General features: G+C 36.7%; 3 protein-coding genes across 5 annotated transcripts; 2 read left to right on the top strand and 1 right to left on the bottom strand.

Moving 5' to 3' along the window:
- The first annotated feature begins 1,227 nt into the window (after positions 1–1,227).
- LOC126612421 (non-specific lipid-transfer protein 13-like) lies at positions 1,228–2,287 on the top strand. Its single transcript, XM_050280821.1, has 2 exons — positions 1,228–1,659; positions 2,024–2,287. Exons 1-2 carry the CDS (start codon positions 1,310–1,312, stop codon positions 2,031–2,033), a joined length of 360 nt encoding a protein of 119 aa, XP_050136778.1. The 5' UTR covers positions 1,228–1,309; the 3' UTR covers positions 2,034–2,287.
- A 3,130-nt stretch (positions 2,288–5,417) lies between these two features.
- LOC126612602 (double-stranded RNA-binding protein 1-like) lies at positions 5,418–10,675 on the bottom strand. Of its 3 annotated transcripts, none has more exons than XM_050281061.1 (6): positions 10,322–10,675; positions 8,726–8,884; positions 8,129–8,364; positions 7,809–8,028; positions 7,298–7,438; positions 5,418–5,907 (listed from the first exon to the last, which is right to left on the bottom strand). In XM_050281061.1, the coding sequence occupies exons 1-6, from the start codon at positions 10,623–10,625 to the stop codon at positions 5,594–5,596; spliced, it is 1,374 nt and encodes a 457-aa protein (XP_050137018.1). In that variant the 5' UTR covers positions 10,626–10,675; the 3' UTR covers positions 5,418–5,593. The 3 variants fall into 3 exon arrangements, with proteins under 3 accessions (XP_050137018.1, XP_050137019.1, XP_050137020.1); XM_050281062.1 differs by having other exon boundaries at positions 7,301–7,438; XM_050281063.1 differs by having other exon boundaries at positions 8,771–8,884.
- Positions 10,676–12,690: 2,015 nt separating this feature from the next.
- Positions 12,691–14,807, top strand: LOC126609923 (zinc finger CCCH domain-containing protein 2-like). The gene has a single exon (XM_050277861.1). It carries the CDS (start codon positions 13,095–13,097, stop codon positions 14,412–14,414), a length of 1,320 nt encoding a protein of 439 aa, XP_050133818.1. The 5' UTR covers positions 12,691–13,094; the 3' UTR covers positions 14,415–14,807.
- Positions 14,808–19,054: the final 4,247 nt, after the last annotated feature.

The following is a 19,054-nucleotide window of genomic DNA, read 5'->3' as shown; positions in this document are numbered from 1 at the left end:
AATTCTTCTCTATGTATCTATGTGGGCAAGAGAACATTAAATTCAGGTGGTGTATAAAGCTAGTAAGACATAAGGGAAATAATAAAAAAATCAACACTCTTTCTTGAAGTTAATAAAAGGAAAAAGCTTTATGTATTTTATCAATAGATGCTTAAACTTTTACCTACCTTAAACTGTTTTTGTTGTGGCAATATATTAGTCTTTGGTTTTTGAATGTCATGAGTAAGTTGGGCAAGGACAACCTCAATATTCCACATTGATGATGTGGCAGCAACATTCATCTTTTGTTTCTATGAGAGCATCTTATGTTTTAGCCAATGAAAGAACATAGCTAATAGAAATGACATCTTGTTTCTTGCTCTTCCAACTAATGGCCCCACCTATTATCAATATCAGACTAGAAATCTGCATATATATAGCCTTCCTATTGCATAACCATTAAGAATTCTACTCATTTGTTGCACTTCCTCCGACTAGAAATATGCATCTGTCAGCTGCTCAGTGTTTTGATCCTAGGTTGGATTGATATCGATTAGGAATGCTCACAACATATGCAATATCTGACCTTGTCCATATCATGGTACACATGAGACTTCCTATTGCAAAAGCATAAGAATTCTACACATTTGTTGCATGTCCTCAGGAGTTTAGGTCCCATCGGTTTAGAAAGGTGAATTCCATATCTCACAGGAAGATAAACCTTCTTAGATTCCTCCATGTGGAAATACTTAACACCTTGTCTACATGCATGGATTGGGACAATTCTATTAGAGTCCTAGATCTGTCATGATAGAGCTTTATTCCAAGTATGTATGATGCATCTCCCAAGTCTTTCATATGGAAGGTTTTGGACAACCACACTTTTACAGAAGAAAGCACTGCAATAAAAGCTTAAAGCTTAAGTAATATGTGGTAAAAATTAAGTGGTTGATAGTGATATAATCTAATCTCAAGTTAAGTCTTAAAAAAGTTTTTCTCCAATATAAGGGTTGGCAAAAGAAGATAGTTTTTAGGAAATGATAACTACCCACCCTTGTTTACGGGTGTGTTAGGAGGAATAAATTCTCTAAATTAATTATATTAGATTATATTCAAATCATTCATGAAGCATGATATAGTCATTTGTTAACTAGCAATCAACAAACTAACTGAACAACGTGCCGTTTCTTACTTAGATTACTAAAGCCAATGAAGCTTTATTTGTGTTTTTATATCTAAATCATGTCCTAATACTAAAGCATCATATGATCATATACAATTAATCCCAGTATACTTAGCTTGTTAATTACAAATTATTATCGCGCGGTCGATGGCGCCTCGCCTTTTGGCTTATGTAGCCATGTTTCTGCTAGTTTGTGGATCTGCCAAGGCATCGCACGCGTCCAGTTTCTGTGTTAGTGTGTGGTATGAGTTGGGCAATTGCCTGAATTTTCTTACTGGGTTTTATGCTGACCCTACGCTCGAATGCTGTAACTCCGTCCGGACGTTGAACACGATGGCCAAAAGTGATGAGGCTGAACCTCAAAGTATATGTGAATGCATTGAGGGCGTGGCTGATGCGTATCGAATTCGTTTCGTAGCGTCCCTCATCCAAGATCTTCCCATCAAATGCAATGCTCATCTTAGTTTCCCTATTTCTAATAGCATGGATTGCACCAAGTAACTCTCTCTCTCTCTCTCTCTCTCTCTCTCTCTCTCTCTCTCTCATACACATTTTAAGTTATCTTCCCATCAAATGCAATGCTCATCTAAGTTTCCCTATTTCTAATAGCATGGATTGCAGTAAGCAACTCCCTCTCCCTCTCTCTCTCTCTCTCTCTCTCTCTCTCTCTCTCTCTCTCTCTCTCTCTCTCTCTCTCTCATACACATTTAAGTTATCTTCCCATCAAATGCAATGCTCATCTTAGTTTCCCTATTTCTAAATTTCTAATAGCATGGATTGCACCAAGTAACTCTCTCTCTCTCTCTCTCTCTCACATACACATTTTAAGAATGAACTGAACTGTTACTATTTTTTTTGCAGCCTCAACTGAGACTTCATGAACAGATGCAAAGGATTTCGGCGAAAAGGGTTCAAGTTCTTTTGGAGCATGCATGTATTGGATACAAAAGATAAAATAATAATAAATGGAAATAAAAGCTGTTGTACTAAGGGCTGACCAATTATTAGCAGCCACCTACATTTGGAAATATTTCTTGTTGTATTCGGGACACAATGTAGTACAACATACGTCATAATATAAGTGAAAGTACAATAAAAGTATACTCTAAAATTGAGACATATCAATCATATCGTTCACTTATATTATAATATGTAGTGTATCATCTTATATTTCAAGCACACATAGAAGATTAATGAAGTGAATGCATATTCATTGAAGACCCCTAAAACTTGGTAGTTGGAAAACAAAAATTTAACGCAATGTTGGTGCTGCAGAAGCAGTCATTTTGCTATTAGCGTGAAAACAAGGAGGAGGATTGTCTGCCCTCCAAGTTACCGTGCCCTCCCATGCCCTCCTGATTGTGTGGTCACGGTTAAACCACGTTAATATTTTATATTATTATTTATTTTTGTTTTATTATCTTTATAAAAAAATAATATAAAATATTAACGTGACTTAACCGTGACCACACAAAACAGGAGGGCATGGAAGGGCACCGAAACTTGGAGGGCAGACAATCCTCCTCCTGAAAACAATGATTTTCCCCCAATTTCTAACAATAAATAAATCCTTAGTATTAAGTCCAAATTATATATCCTAATTAAACAAGACTAGAAGTTCTATCTCAAAATTTTGAGTAACAATTCCAAAATGCACTAGATGTCTACTTTCCTTTGTGCCACCGAGTTGTAATTGTGCAATGGAACATTAGAACCACTAATAAAGGACATCGACTATGCATATTAGTGGCCGCTTGGTGGCTATAAACTTTTGACACTGAAGCCAACGGATTCACGTCAAGCTACAAAGAAATGGACCATAAAATGTAGGGAACTTTAACGAAAAGCTCCCGGTACTGTTCACTTTAACGAAAAACCACATTTTTACACTAAAAAGTCAATCCTGGTACTATTCACTTTACTCTTTATTTTGTCCTTATCATTAAAACTCAAAGTTTTCAAGCTCTTTTCATTAGTTTTCTTAAAATGTAAAGTGAAAGGGATTAGAAAAATCCTTCATGAGCATTATAAAAAGCATGTCGGAAGGCTGTAGATGATACCATCCATGTGGGAAGCTTTTTTGACGCAAACAGAAGACGTGACGCAAAACTTAACATAGTAACGTTTTAGAATTTATACGGCCGGCTAGTGGGATAATGCTTTTTTTTTTAGGGGTGTGCTATCCACACACCCCTTTTTACTTCTCACACCCCTTGTTAATTTCTGTCCGTTGATTTTCTTTAATTCATTCGATCCGACGGCCGAAAACCAAAAAGGTGTGAGAGAAGTAAAAAAAGGTGTGTGGATATCACACCCCTTTTTTTATTGTAACTCATGCATTTTTTAAAAGGAAAACTAACGAAAAATCTAAAAAAACTTTAGTTTTAATGAAAAATGACAAATAAATGTGTAGTGAATAGTACAAGAGAAGAGTAAAAATGTTATTTTTCATTAAAAGTGAACAATACTGGAAATGTTTCATTAAAACTCCATTTTTTAAAGGATAAAAAAATAGGAAAACTAATGAAAAGGGTTTAAAAACTTTGAGTTTTAATGATAAGGACAAAATAAAGGGTAAAATGAATGGTACTATGTTTGACTTTTTAGTGTAAAAATGTGGTTTTTCGTTAAAGTGAATAGTACCGTGGGCTTTTCGTTAAAACTCCCTAAAAAAATCTTATGCTTTCATTCTTTTAGAAAGTTAAAAAAAAATAAAGAAAAGAAATGGAGAATTATAGAACATGCTTTTGTGCTGGGTAAGAAATGGAGAATTATACTTAACACCTTATCTTATACATGGATTGGGACAATTCTATTAGTCTCCTAGATCTATCACGATAGAGCCTTATTCCAAGTATGTATGATGCATCTCCCAAGTCTTTCATGTGACAGGTTTTGGACAACCACACTTTTACAGAAGAAAGCACTGCAATAAAAGCTTAAAACTTAAGTAATATGTGGTAAATTTTAAGTGGTTGATAGTGATATAATCTAATCTCAAGTTAAGTCTTGAAAAAGTTTTTCTCCAATACAAGGGTTGGCAAAGGAAGATAGTTTTTAGGAAATGATAACTACCCACTAGTTTTTAGGAAATGATAACTACCCACCCTTGTTTACGGGTGTGTTAGGAGGAATAATTCTCTAAATAAAGTGAATAGTATTAGGATTTATTTTTTAGTGTAAAAATATGATTTTTCGTTAAAATGAACAGTACCGAGAACTTTTCGTTAAATTTCCTTATATTCAAATCATTCATGAAGCATGATATATAGTCATTTGTTAACTAGCAATCAACAAACAAACTGAACGACGTGCCGTTTCTTACTTAGATTACTAAAACCAGAGCTTTATTTGTGTTTTTATATCTACATCATGTCCTAAATACTAAAGCATCATATGATCATATACAATTAATCCCAGTTTAATTAGCTTGTTAATTATAATTTTTTTATCGCGCAATCGATGGCGCATCACCTTTCGGCTTATGTAGCCGTGTTTTCTGCAAGTTTTTTGGATCTGCACAGGCATCGCACGAGTCCAGTTTCTGTGCTAGTGTGTGGTATGAGTTGGGCAATTGCCTGAATTTTCTTACTGGGTTTTATGCTGACCCTACGCTCCAATTTTCTGTATACTCGGAACATAAAATCTTATGCTTTCATTTTTTTAGAAAAGAAAAAGAAAACACAGAAAGAAAGAAATGGAGATTATAGAAGAACATGCTTTTGTGCTGGGTACGCAGTCAACAACAACTGTTGTACTTTTGCCCCTTCACACTTACTAAACTTTATCCATCTTGAAGATTAGGAGGAAGTTTTCCTGCTATAAAATGAGCAAGTCACTGTGTGTGCTCTGAATCAAGCACATTAGGAGAGGCTGTATGTGAGAGTTGGAGGAAATTAATCCCCGTCACTTCACTCCGCTTAGCGAACGGGTTTAATTTCCTCCAATATCTTACCTCCAGTTTTTGCTGCAGTATAGTTTATATCCAAATTTCAACAAAATCAATGAAGAAAATGGAGGAAATTAACTTCATTTGCCTCTTTTAGCAAAATGAATTTAATTTCCTCCAATATCTCATCTCCAGCTTTCATCAGACAAGCAAAAACGATTTTCTTATGGTGCATTCACACAAAAAGTTTAAAGGAAATGCAACTTCAACAGGAAGCACATTTACCCAAAGCACAAACATAACTCGATTTTAATACTAAAGAAATGCATCGTAGACAGAAAAAAGCACATTTATGCACGAGTCAAGAAAGGCAACAGCTATTGTATATAGAAAAAGAGTGTCAAGTAGGGTTCATACACGGAGAAACGTAACATATTATAAGCACATAACTTCACATTATAAGCACTTAACTTTGAAAGCATAGCATATGGGTCTCACCTAGTTGAATCAGGTCTTAGTAAAGCCTAAATGAACCTCTCCCTTCATGTGTGTGAGCAAACAACCCACTTTTCATTGCTCATGGGCAACATAGTGGTTCCTTCAGGATATTCAATATTTAACTTGCGTGAATAAACAGAGACCTTGTTGTACGCACTCCTTTTAGCTGGTGGCCCAAGAGAAGAGTCCATAACGCAATTAGCGGAGCCATTTTGGGACACAGGGCTAGGTCCGTGGTTCGTCTCCTGCGCACGGCCATGTACAACATCAGAGGAAGATCCTTCCCCACCTACTGATGTAGGAGTGCAGGGTCCTGAAGATACAGTGATCAAGCGTTGACGTTTTCCTTCTGCAATTACTGTAATCAAAGAAGATAAGCCCAATGATATGAAAACATCAATTACTTGTAAGATTGTGATATTTATGTAGTATAAGAAGATATAGTTATACAATAATTTAAGAAACAGAGAGGAGGATGTTTGAATATCAACATCTCTCATCCGTCTTCATGGTTCATACCCTATTTAAATTCTGAGTTAAGCCTGTGATGCCATGAATTTCTCTGATACTTGGGGTTTGGGTTCGTTTTCTTTACTTTTTTTTTTACTGTCCTTGTGTCAATCAGAATTGTAAGCACGATTGTTTGTATTACTAAACTGAATCATTAGTGAGAAGTAGTCAACGACAAAGTCAACAGAGGGTATGTACTTCACCCGACATCTAAATTACAGATTGAGATGTCACTTTTCATGTGGTGAAGAAGGTTCTACTCTAGTAGTATCTTTCAATTCTAGTTTCTAGGTAGGTTACGTTTCTTTACCTATGTTTGGATGAGGGACTTAAGGTCCAAGGAACTTAGGCTAAATTCATTAAGAATGCACTACAAAGATTTGATAGAGGAACTTCAAAATGACTAGATACATTACATTTGAGAGAACTCTTGAATGACACTTCCATTTTGAAAGTCCTTCGTTCAATGTCTTTGTAGTGCATTTGTAGTGTTTCCGTAGTAGCTTTCAGGTACATGTTAACTAATGTATGCAGGAAAAACCCTTGCCATAAATCACACACGTTATGAACTCCAAATGGAATTTGCTTCTCTGAACGATTTTACTTTTATTAGCTTTCTAATATATGCTCTCTCAGGGTGCAGCAATTGTGAAGTATTCACATATATGCAAGACCATGAATTCTCTACCTTCACTATCAGCCGTCCGATCCGTTTTAGTGGAATCATGCGGCTAGAAATATAACATGCCTTATAACCTTATGTGAATAGTAAAAGACGCCTGAAAGTTCTCTGCCTTCACGAACAGAGGACTGTCATCACACCAACTTGAGCTTCAATCCCTTTTTCCGCATGCCATATCATCCATCAACAAAACCTACTGGGTTCTGAATGGGTTCAAGGATCTGGTTCTTGGTTGTGATTTTATTTATTTTTTAAGCATAAGGTAACTATTAATATTTTCACAATTAAATAGAATTTGAGCTGTCCAACCCAAATTCAATTTGTGGCATAAAGAGAATGGTTGTTGTTACTCTCCTTAAAACCAAAGCTCCTTTCAGAGAGTTGGCAGCTTAGTTAAAAAAACACAGAGCTGTTTAATCAGACTTTCATAGCTAACCAGCATACTCTAATTTGATGTACGTATTTTGTCCTGACAAAGACATTCTGAAACATATGAAAGCAACAACAATATAGCAGTAGGGTATATAAAAGACTGAGTTTTTGGGGAAAACAATACCACTGTTCTCATGTGTGTTAGGCCTGGCTTGTGGATGTAGTTCAGCAGCTGGGTTTGACTGGAAACTTGAAGATAAGATCTCGGAAGCTTCTTGCCCTTCCCGAGCGCAGGATGGGACCAAAGGTAGCTGACTTGATTTACCTGAAGACGACGGTTCAAAATGTTGTGAAGCATTCAATAGATCTATTCATCTTTTGCTTTCCCATATCATCTGATATTATTTTTAATGGAAAAGGTCTTGCAAAGCACATCTTGTAAAACAGACTATTTCATAGGACAGTTACTTAGAGCTATGAAATTGAAAAAAAAAATCCATAAGAACTATAGGTAACATATTTATGAAATTTGATGTAACAAATGCATTGAAAATACAAACACATCTTTAATAAATAAAAGAATAAAAGAAACATAACTATCTTAAGCACTTAAACTTCCATAGAGAAACATCGTAATAAATTAAAAAGAATATAAACAGTGGTTGACACTAATTTGCAACTAGTAATACACTTACGCTCTCTCAAGGTATGGTAAGCGACCTTTGCTGCACTCAACTCTGCCTGCTTTTTGCTTCTTGCTTCTTGACCCATAAAAGTTTCTCCTTCTATCTCCACTGACGAAACAAAAACTGGCACATGAGGTTCACCAGACATCCTTGAGCTATAGACTGGTATAGAAAAACCTTCCTTTTGAATCAATTCTTGTAAAAGGTTTTTGAATAAACCAGAATCATCCTATGGAAAGAAAAAGAGAAAAACAAACAAAGACAAAAGAGGTATTTAGAGATGCTCGAAACAATCACATTTAACAAAAAACACGTAGAAAATTTTCCACCTCTTGAACTCCATTTGGAAGAATGGACGTTAAAGCAGCTTTTGCAGCTGCATGTTCAGCATCCTTCAGTGTGGGAAGAAACTCTTGACCCTCATATGTCTGTCCACCAATAGTTACTCTACACTTGAAACGACTGTTATGAGGTGGACCTTCCCGCTCACAAGAGTACACAGGTGGAAGCAGATTTCTCTTTTGTGCATAAGTTTGCAGTTGATTCTTGTGAAAATGTTGTATATCTACACCCCATATTAGAAGAGTATAAGTTGTAAATTGACTTAAAGTAATCAAGACAAGGTTCAGACAATTCACAGATGCTAAAGAATTGAAGGTATTATATACTTGTCTTCTTTCTGTTTTGCATATCTATTTTAAGTTAGAGTTTAGATTTCAACAGTTTTTAGCAAGCTAGCTCCAACATTGAGATGAAAAATGTTATTTATAGGCTCAGTTGCCAGCAAAAATTAAGTTCAAAGCAAAGCTGCTGCAAGATATATTTTTTTTTGTTTGTGAAATAATCTTCAAAATGTCAAGGTTCGGTGAAACGATCATAAAACATTAAGGCTCATTGCCAATCACCAGAGAATATACACATCTTACTCAACAAGGTGGCATTCGCCTGAGGAGTGGCTCCTGATTTGTTACCACTAAACTGAAGTGGCAGCTGAGGAATCTGGTGCGTTTCTTGAATCTTCAGTTGCACTATTTGTGGTGCTTCATGTGTAGTACTGGAATCAGCGGCTGCGGTCGAAGGAAGTGCTGGAATAACAGAACCCATATGTGAAAACAAAGTAATACATTGAACTCAATTTCGAACGACATAAATTATCTCCTAGATAATCAGGCAGAAATGGTAATTAACATAGTTAATCAGCATTCACACAAGTTCCGAATTTCGAATGAGACATAAATTATCTCCAAGATAATTAAACACAAATGGTAACACAAGTTCCGAATTTTTGAATAAGACATAAATTATCTCTGAGATAACGAAACACAAATGGTAACACAAGTTTCGAATTTCGAATGAGGCATAACTTATCTCCTAGATAATTAAACAAAAATGGTAACTAACATAGTTAATCAACATTCACACAAGTTCCGAATTTCGAAAGAGACATAAATTATCTCCAGGATAATTATACTCAAATGGTAACTAACATACTTGATCAACATTCACACAAGTTCTGAATTTCGTAAGAGATGTCAATTATATCCTAGATAATTAAACACAAATGTAACTATAACATCCCAAATCGTCTAGGAGAAAAGATCATGTAATTCTCATTTCTTCCTAGAACAAGACCTTTTGGGAGCTCACTGGCTTCGGGTTTCATAAGAACTCCGATGTTAAGAGAGTTCAAGAGCAATCCCATAATAGGTGACCTACTGGGAAATTCTCTCATGTGAGTTTCCAGAAACAAAACCGTGAGGGCATGATTAAAGCCCAAAGCGAACAATATCATACTACGGTGAAGTCGAGCCCGGATGTGATGAGGGTCGGGCCAGGATGTGACAATTTGATATCAGAACCAATTCCTGATCAGAAGTGTGTCGTGCTACTGTAAAGTTGAGTCCAGGATATGATGAGGACCCGGACCAGATGTGACAATTTGATATCAGAGCTAATTCTTGACCGGAATTGTACCGACGAGGACGTCAAACCCCTAAGGATGGATTGTAACATCGCTCATTTAGGAAAGAAGATTATGTAAACCTTATATGTATATTCTTATCTCTCCCTAGCACAAATTTTTTTGGAAGCTAACTGACTTAAGATTTCATCGGAGCACTGAAGTTATGCGAAGAGTTCTTTTGGAAGCTAACTGACTTCGAATTTTATCGAAACACAGAAGTTAAGCGAGTTCATACGAGAGCAATCCAAGATGAACGACATGCTGAGAGAAGTTTTCGTGTGAGTTTTTAAAAACAAAATTGTGAGAGCATGATCAGAGCTAAAAACGGACAATATTGTATTACGATGAAATAGAGTCCGAGATGTTGTGGGCCTGGCCAGGATGTAACAGTAACTAACATAGTTAATCAACATTCACAAAAATTCTGAATTTCGGCGGGTATAGAAATAAAAAATAAAAAACCCTAGAAAATTAAGGAAAACTGAAATACCAGTAAATAAAAAAACTTCCTTCCATATGCAGTAATATCAACGGCATCGTCTTCAGATCTAGCGATTACCTGAGCAAAAGGAAGTGGAGGAGGAAGAGGGAAGACAAGGTTGAGGGAAAGAGGAAGGGACGGGAATGGGATTCCTGGGTTTGGGTTGCGGATGATCAGAGAAGTGGTCGAAGGCGTGTTTAGCGGCGTCGTTTTGGGCTTCTTTGGAGGATCTAAAGGTATCCACTGTGTGGAAGTCGAAGCCATTGATTGTAACGGTGGCGGAGAAGCAAGGGATGTGGTCGAGGCCAACCTTGGTGGTGTTGTACTCCGGCAACCGCCATTTCCTCTGCTGGCAGAGCTCCTGCAGCCTCGACTTGAACATCGTCCTTTCCGTTTTAGCAAATGGCAGTGCAATGTCTATCGTTGTTTTGGTTTTGCTACTATTTATTTAAATTTATTTTTTGCGGGTTTCTTGTTTAAATGAACTAACTTGGGCTTGGGCTGTATTCATTGTCCTAATTGGGCCTAGTGTTGGGCATTTCATCCACAAGATTGGTTTGATTAATAGAGCAAATTGTCATTTATTTTTCTTTATTAGTACGATATTCCAACTATTTATTAGTCTAATAGCATTTTTAGTAAATTTTTCCTCTTGTAACTAAGCAGTTTTAGGATTGAATTCGGATTTATCCTAATTTTTTACTTCGTGTGTTAGTCTAATACATAGGAAATATTGGGAAAATATTCGGACTTATCCTAATTTTGTTCTTCTTCTGCTTTGTGATGAAATCGTAGTAGTTGAGGTATTAGGGTTTGGATTCGTGAGTGGAGAAGAATGAATTTGAGATGCATAGTCAGACGAAGGAGAAGCAGAGGTTGTCATTGTCAAGATTTAGGGTTTGCAAAGAGAGGTAAATGATCGAAGATCCAATCAAGAAGGATGAAGGTTCAAAACGAGAGAAGGAAGGAAGCGTGTTTAGATTGGGTTGGTAGACACAAGCGGGTAATACCATATTAGGAAAATATGCTTTCATTCATTAAAGAAAATAAGATTACATCTTAAATATATATACAATTCATATGCATAAGAGAGACGACACTTCACTGGGTCATTTACAATATTATCCCTAAATAGATTCCTCATTAAAATTTTGTAAAAAATGAGTAATGATATTCATACCATGTTTTTGTACTATATTTTCATACCATGATGACATTTGATGTGGACAGTCACATCATTTGAATTAATCAGATTTTTAAATTTAGTTCATTATTTAATAAACTAATAATTAATAAAAACTAGTTAATTAAATGATAATTTAGTTCCAAATGCTAGCACTCCAATTCCAGATTTGCGTTCCTAAACCCTTCTCTTTGTTGTTTATTTCGTTTTTGCCATGTTTGTTATGTTAGTTGCTGTTTGTTTGTTTACGTGTTATGTGTGTTAGTTTATGCTTGAAACATTGTGGACAATGTTCGATTTAAGTGTGGGGGGGGGGTAACCAAAGTGTTTTGATGCAAATTCGTAGGGTTTTATCACTCATAACTTACAATGTTGTTTCTTGCTGTTTTAAGTGTTTTTAAGCTGTTTTAGAGTGTTTTTGTGTGTTTCGACTTAAAAATCCGAAAATTCCATAAAAATTTGAAAAAATGGTTTTGAAAAACTCAAAAATAGTTGTTTTTGTGTGTTTGTTTGTGTCTTAGGGTACCTTCCAACACAATGATGAGGATTCGGTTTGTAATTGCATGATTGTTAAAGAGAGTTATAAACATGGATAAAAGTTTGATTTACTCTTTGTTTATGCTTGGTTGTGGTTATAACTTATGAATTCACATGTAATCATAAAGAAACAAAATTAGTTTTTGTAACATGCTTGAAGGAAGGAACTCAAACAAACGCTACAACCTTGTGAGACTTGAGCCTAAACGTTTATTTGGAGAGTTAAAATCTGTGCATTGTTGTTTTCTGAAGTCATTGCATGATCTCATTATTCTTTGCTTGGTTACTACTTAGAAGGCGTTTCATCATTTAGTTCCAAATGCTAGAACTCATGCCAATTTCTGAAGTCTTACTCCTTCCTTTCTTTAGGTTTTGCAAATTTTTCAAATGATGTGGATGTCTACATCAGATGCCACCTAAGGTGGTATAGAAATGTGATATAAAAACATGGTATGAATAGCATTACTCTTGAATCAACTATACGTTGAGGAAGTAGATCATATGCTCATCCCTTGTTCGTATTTTTAAATTCATGAGCCCCTTTTTTTTTTCTTTTTTTTTTTCCGATATGATCAGGTGGGGAGTAGATTAAGCCTCACAATAGGTAACAATAATATGATTCAAATTCGTCTTTGATGAGAATGAAACCTAAAACCTATCACTTATAAATTAAAAAAAAATTATTAAACTGTAATACTAAGTTGATTGCCATTTAAATATACAATTTTAACATGTTTTTGTGTGCATGTAATGAAATAGGAATATAGGTGTTGGCTTCCGAACCCAAATCCAAAAACTTGCTGTGAGAAAACGGAGATGCTCCAATAAGCAAACACATAGCACAATGCTATTGCGTGCCAAGTGAACTGTGAAGCTGCCACATAACCCTTTTGCATGTTCGTCCCTAATGCTATGCAGCCACGCATCTTTCTGCCCATACCCCTTTCTCCGTCTCGTCATCGATCATCCCCCACTCTCTCTCTCTCTCACTAAACTTGTCTCCCTCAACCACCTATATAATCCACCCCCTTGTTCCCCTCTCATCAACACCACCATCTCTCTCTGGCTAGGCAATTATCTGGTATATTTTGATATTATTATTGTTATTTGCATTCATCAGATCAATTAGAAATGAGTAGTGTTTGCGCCGAGCAGCACAAGTTCCACCCCTCCCACCAACTCCTATCATCCAAGAAAACCCTCCTCAGAGACACCAACATTGACATCCCACCGAGGAAGCTCCTCACCCGCCGCAGCCCCCAAGAATTTCCCTCTTCTGACGTGTACGCCTCAGCTGACTACGGATCCCCGAGCTTCTCATCTGCCGACGAGGCCCTCCTCCGCAAATTCCTCCCCTACAACACCGGCTCCGATGACTCTGACGACGACGAGGTCGATCCCTACTCTTCCGACCACTTCCGCATGTTTGAGTTTAAGGTCCGGCGCTGCACCCGCAGCCGTAGCCACGACTGGACCGACTGCCCTTTTGCCCATCCCGGAGAGAAGGCTCGCAGGCGGGACCCGCGTCGCCACCACTACTCGGGCACTGTGTGCGCGGACTATCGCCGCGGATCATGCAGCCGCGGTGACAGCTGTGAGTTTGCGCACGGAGTATTTGAGTGCTGGCTGCATCCGGCGAGGTACAGAACTGAGGCTTGCAAAGACGGGAAGAACTGCAAGAGGAAGGTGTGCTTCTTTGCGCACACGCCACGTCAGCTTAGGATTTTGCCGGCGGATCAGGTGCTCTCTCCCACGGCTAGTTCTAAGAAGTTGTTCCACCTGAACAACCATTTATCGGTGGGGTCTCCGCGGTCCTGTTCGAACAACAAACAGTACTGCTGCTTGTTCTGTCATCCAGCAGCGGCGACGTCATCTCCAACTTCGACTCTGTTGGCCGGTATGTCTCATCATTTGTCGCCGCCTGTGTCGCCAGCAGGTAACTGCTCGTCGGTGAGCGGTTTTCATAGTTCACCAGTTATGTCTCGCTGTGGTGGGCTAGGGTTGGGGGGTTTGGATCAGGTGCATGCAAGCACAGGTGGGTTGATGACCTCCAAAGAAGTGGTTGCTGAGCTCATGAGCTCCATGGAAGCCATGAAATTCAATGAAGCTGCAGCTGCTGGCGCTGCTGCTTCTCCGAAGAGGTGGGTCGACGTTTCATTCGATATGAACATGAATTATGCTTCTGCTGATGACGATCTGCAGCCGCAACAACAGTTTATTCTTTCGCCATCCACTCCGAGCCCAACAAGGCGACCATTTGGAGGTGGAGGACGTGGAATCAATTTTTTCGGTGGGGATGAAAATTGCTCACCGACAAATGGAAGCTTATTGGGATTTGATCGTGATACCAATACGCACATTAATAAAAAGGAGATTGTTAACGGAGGAGGGTTTGCATCAGCCGGTGACTCGGATCCGGATCTTGGCTGGGTTAACGACCTCTTGATGTAAAGGACTTTTGTTACAGTTTGACTGCCATGATTTGGAAGCTAGATGATCATCATCGTGTGATGTCAAAGGACGGACGGAGGAGATCCAAAATTAATAAATGATGGATGGATGATGATCGTATCTATATCCATCCCATTCTCAAGCCAACTGAATATATTGCATGCTTCAGCAAACGTACGTACGTACGCCGTATGCATACGTGGATTGAGCGTACATTGTTAATTGTTGTCATTATTTTCTGTTTATTTGTTTCAAAGTATTCGTTGTTGTTAATGTCTTTCTTGGTGATGTTTTTTCTTTTCTGAAGTGGGAGGCCAAGTGAATCAGCTGAGTTGATGTTGTTGATGTTTAACTGTTTTGGAGAGGAATTATCAATCAATGCAGTTTTTATTTCGTCTTTTTTTTTTTTTTTTTTTAACATTTGGTTTCTTTAATTTTCTGCCTACAATTCACAATTGCGTGTCAAACCTAATCAGCCAAGATAAAATAGGGTTCGAAAATCATTCGTGTTTAAGATAATTACTTTTCCGTGAGAACTTTTTGTGCATTGTTCGTAGGCCCAACAATCGGGTTGTATTTGTGTCATGCTTGTTATCTTAACAGTTCGTGTCGTGTAGTATCAAACTTCTTATCTTAACGAATTTTTAACTGACAACTAAATAACGATCTAATTCGTTAACGGATCATGCAAAAAATTGTCATGCTTAATATTTAGATCTAGTAAACGATATCTTATCAGCTAAGATCGTTAACGGGTCATGCAAAAAATTGTCATGCTTAATGTTTATATCTAGTACACGATATCTTATCGGGTTCTTAGCGGGGTCATGCAAGAAATTGTCATGTTTAATGTTTAGATCTAGTAAACGATATCTTATTTGTCATGTTTAATGTTTAGATCTAGTAAACGATATCCTATCGAGTTCTTAGTGGGGTCATGCAAGAAATTGTCATCTTTAATGTTTAGATTTAGTAAACGATATCTTATTGGGGATCCAATAACTGTCCGATGGTTTAACAAATTTTTAATTGATGATTTGATTCGTTAACAGATTAAACCATTCGTGTCATTTCGTGTCAGATTAACGTGTTGGTGTAAGAAATTGACGGCCTAATAGGTGTCAAAGCAAATCTTGATTAGCTACATGGAAGCCATGCATGCAGCAGTGTTCGTTTTCCTGGAGATTAGGTTGAAGTGTATACGCTGAGAAAATGGTACAAGTAAGGGAATCCAATTCTGATCAGGATTACTCCAAATCAAGGAAGAAAATATCGGTAATATCGGAAATATCGGTAGTCCGAAAACACGGAAATATCGATGGAAATATCGGTAAAATATCGATATCGATAAAAATTACATGGAAACCACGGAAATTGTAAGAAAAACTTGGAAATTTTTATTGAAACTTTGTAGGATGTTTATTTAGTCAATTATCTATTAGTTTATCACAAAAAATTGGAAGGAAATGCATTGCATGATGGATTTAACATTATCAAGTTGATTATATATCGAGCTGACAAACATTGTGAGTGTAGAAAATATGTAGTAATTAATGAAAGAAGTCTAAACACACCATAATCATTTATATATAATGAATTAGTATAATATTTGGAGGTTTTATTTAGGATATTAAAAAAAAAAAAGGGAAGTGAATAAAATGATGAAGACTAATGTGCCGAATTTGACATTTTAAATTTCTTACACATAAGCATGCGTCTAGGCATTGAAGTTCCAAATTATAGTATATCAATTAACGATTGAAAATCAATACATTGAATAAAACTAAACTTTAATTTGGATGCCGATTATGTTTTTTCAAGTTTATATAAAGTAAAAGAATTGAATTTTGGAAGTCAGGAGTGTGTCAATTGTTTTATAATTCGTCCGAATACATATATCAGGTTGCTACTCAACGTAATTTGAAAGTATATCTAGTGCAAGGACTTGTCTTTTTTTGCTGATAAGCAAAGGGTTTGTAGCTTTTTTTGCTAAGCAGTAGAACATATTATGTTTGTTTAATCTTTAGCATTTGATGGTTGTCCACAAATATAGGATAGAAGGCCCCAAATTAGATTTGGCTCTTACCTAGTTAGAGTCACAAGTTCACATGTACCAGCCCTTGAGGCAATACGTTTTGGTTTTCCGGCCAAACCACGGCGAGTTGGCCGGCGTGCAAGGTATCAATCTCTTCGTCTCGTCGAGTAGTACAACTTTCCTTTTTGTTTCACTTAATTTCGTTGAGTATTGAAAAAGTTATACTCATTTGAATCTTACCCAGTTTTCGGCGACCTCAGTGGCTTTCGAGGCAATTTCTGGCCAAACCACAACGAGTCAGACGTCGTGTGAGGTACTATTCTCTTCGTCTCTTCGAGGGCTACAACTTTCCTTTTTGTTTCACTCAATTTCGTTGCGTATTGAAAAAGTTATACTCATTTGAATCTTACCCAGTTTCCGGCGATCTCAGTAGCTTTCGAGGCAATTTCCGGCCAAACCACGGCGAATTGGCCGGCGTGCAAGGTATCAATCTCTTCGTCTCGTCGAGTAGTACAACTTTCATTTTTGTTTCACTCAATTTCGTTGAGTATTGAAAAAGTTATACTCATTTGAATCTTACCAGTTTCAGGCGACCTTAGTGACTTTAGAGGCATTTTCCGGACAAACAACGACGATTCAGATGTTGTGTGAGGTACCATTCTCTTCGTCTCTTCGCGGGCTACAACTTTCGTTTTTGTCTTGCTTGATTTGGTTGAGTTTTGACAAAGTTATGGCCGTTTAAAGTGGGTATGAATTTTCGGCCGAAATTCCTATTTTTTTTCCTTGGTCAGTCCCACATCGCCCAGCGAGGGCAGTGAGCATGCCAAGAATGCCTATAAAAGGCACATTCACTCGGTAAGAAAATCAGGTCTTGGTTAGCCTTTTGGGGCTTTGATCAAGTGTAGTATATGTTGATATTTTCAACATTTTAAAATATTTTTGAATATTATATTACGATATTATCGATAATTTTAAAAATATCGCGATATTATCGATATTTTCGATAATATCGCGATATTTTGACGAAAATTATTTGGATAGTTAAAAAAATTTCGGATCTCTAAAAAAACGATAATATCGGCGATATTTCCCCGATATTATCGATTTTTTCTTCCTTGCTCCAAATCCAATACCACAGACACCTTGATTTATTCGTCAACTATTTTTGGTTGAGGTCGCATGCACAACACGAGGCATAGACCCTGTCCCTTTGATGCAAAAGTACGTACTACTCGTACCATTACCAACGACTTCCATATATCATTCCTAAGTGACAAGTTAATATTAACTCAATCTCCTCCTAATTTGGGACCTTCAGATAAACTAATTTGAGACATCTTGTGGAGCTCACTACGTAACTTTTTTTTTTAATTCAAACCGTCTATATTTTGTCACCACGCATAGATCATCATTAAAAGGAAAAACAAAATCATACTTAAAAAATTTTAAAAAAGGCAAATTCTTTTTCATTAAGACATCCAATTATTGATGAGGAAAATATTTGTGATGCTTTACAGAAACACTAAGATGACCACCATTTAATGTACCATCATGTTACGTTTTATTTGGGTGATTTTTGTCGAAAATGATCATCAAAAGAAGACCTAAAATATTGATGGTTGGATTAATAAAACGTGTAGTGGCTTACAAGAGTGTCATTTAAATAAACATTTAAGGATCCATCAACTGAAGCTCATCGTTCGATTATAGTATTATACCATTTTAAAAACAAAAGTCGTTTGAACACATGATCCCTTCTACAAATACTCCACTTAAATATTATTCATCTTTTACAACTGTTTGACAAATTTTGAATTATACCACTATTTACACACTAAATAAGAAAATAATTAACAAATGGAAAGTAAAACAAATTTAACAATTTTTTTTTTTGGGTGAGACGAAAGGACTTAAATGATTGTAGCGAAGTCTATTAAGATTAGAGTCAAAAAAACAAAATTTTCGTTAATTCTCTGTTAACCCCATTAACCATGGCTCCACACTCACCAACGAAGCTTCCTCCGCTGCCACTACCAGTTGTGAAGCGGCCAACTATTGCTTGGAAGACTTTGATTCTAATCTAATAAATAAAAGATTTAAATTCAATTAATCTATTTATCAAATCAAGTTTTGTTTAATAATGAAATAAAAATGACAAATTTATCGAATCCGCGCTCGAAGACTTTGATTCACTGTTGCTGTCATATAGGATTGTTGAAATTCAAGCTTGCTGTTGGTTAGATTGAGATAGTAAGTTTCTAGAGCAACATTGCTGAAAAACTTGTTAAATAAGATTAAAAACAACGAACTTCATCACAAGAGTTCAATTTTTTTATCATAGAAACTATCTTCAGTATACCGTATACCGCATCATTATCCATGAATGTGAGTAGCAAGGAAGTCCATTACTAAATCGTCATGAAAATCTTAGTAACATTGTTCATAAAAGTAATAGTAATAGTAGTGTGAGTGAGGGAATGATGGATGGAAGGATGTAATACTTGTTTCCTAGCAGGTTTACTTATCTGAAGAACAGCTGGGGTGGTAGGGAAATCACCCATGACCTTCTGTTTGGACTTTGGAACTTGGAATATGCGTGCAACTT

Source organism: Malus sylvestris, chromosome 17 (assembly GCF_916048215.2).
Source record: "Malus sylvestris chromosome 17, drMalSylv7.2, whole genome shotgun sequence".
Lineage (NCBI taxonomy): Eukaryota > Viridiplantae > Streptophyta > Magnoliopsida > Rosales > Rosaceae > Malus > Malus sylvestris.
Note: the sequence above shows the minus strand (reverse complement) of the source record. Positions and strands in the feature narration are given on the sequence as shown.

Excerpts from the sequence above, each read along its gene's own strand:
- LOC126612421 (XM_050280821.1), top strand. The coding sequence starts at position 1,310 with ATGGCGCCTCGCCTTTTGGCTTATGTAGCCATGTTTCTGCTAGTTTGT.
- LOC126612602 (XM_050281061.1), bottom strand. The coding sequence starts at position 10,625 with ATGTTCAAGTCGAGGCTGCAGGAGCTCTGCCAGCAGAGGAAATGGCGG. Across the intron at positions 8,885-10,321 it reads CTCCACTTCCTTTTGCTCAG|CACTTCCTTCGACCGCAGCC; the intron begins GTAATCGCTAGA and ends CTGTTATTCCAG. Across the intron at positions 8,365-8,725 it reads GGCGAATGCCACCTTGTTGA|ATATACAACATTTTCACAAG; the intron begins GTAAGATGTGTA and ends TATGGGGTGTAG.
- LOC126609923 (XM_050277861.1), top strand. The coding sequence starts at position 13,095 with ATGAGTAGTGTTTGCGCCGAGCAGCACAAGTTCCACCCCTCCCACCAA.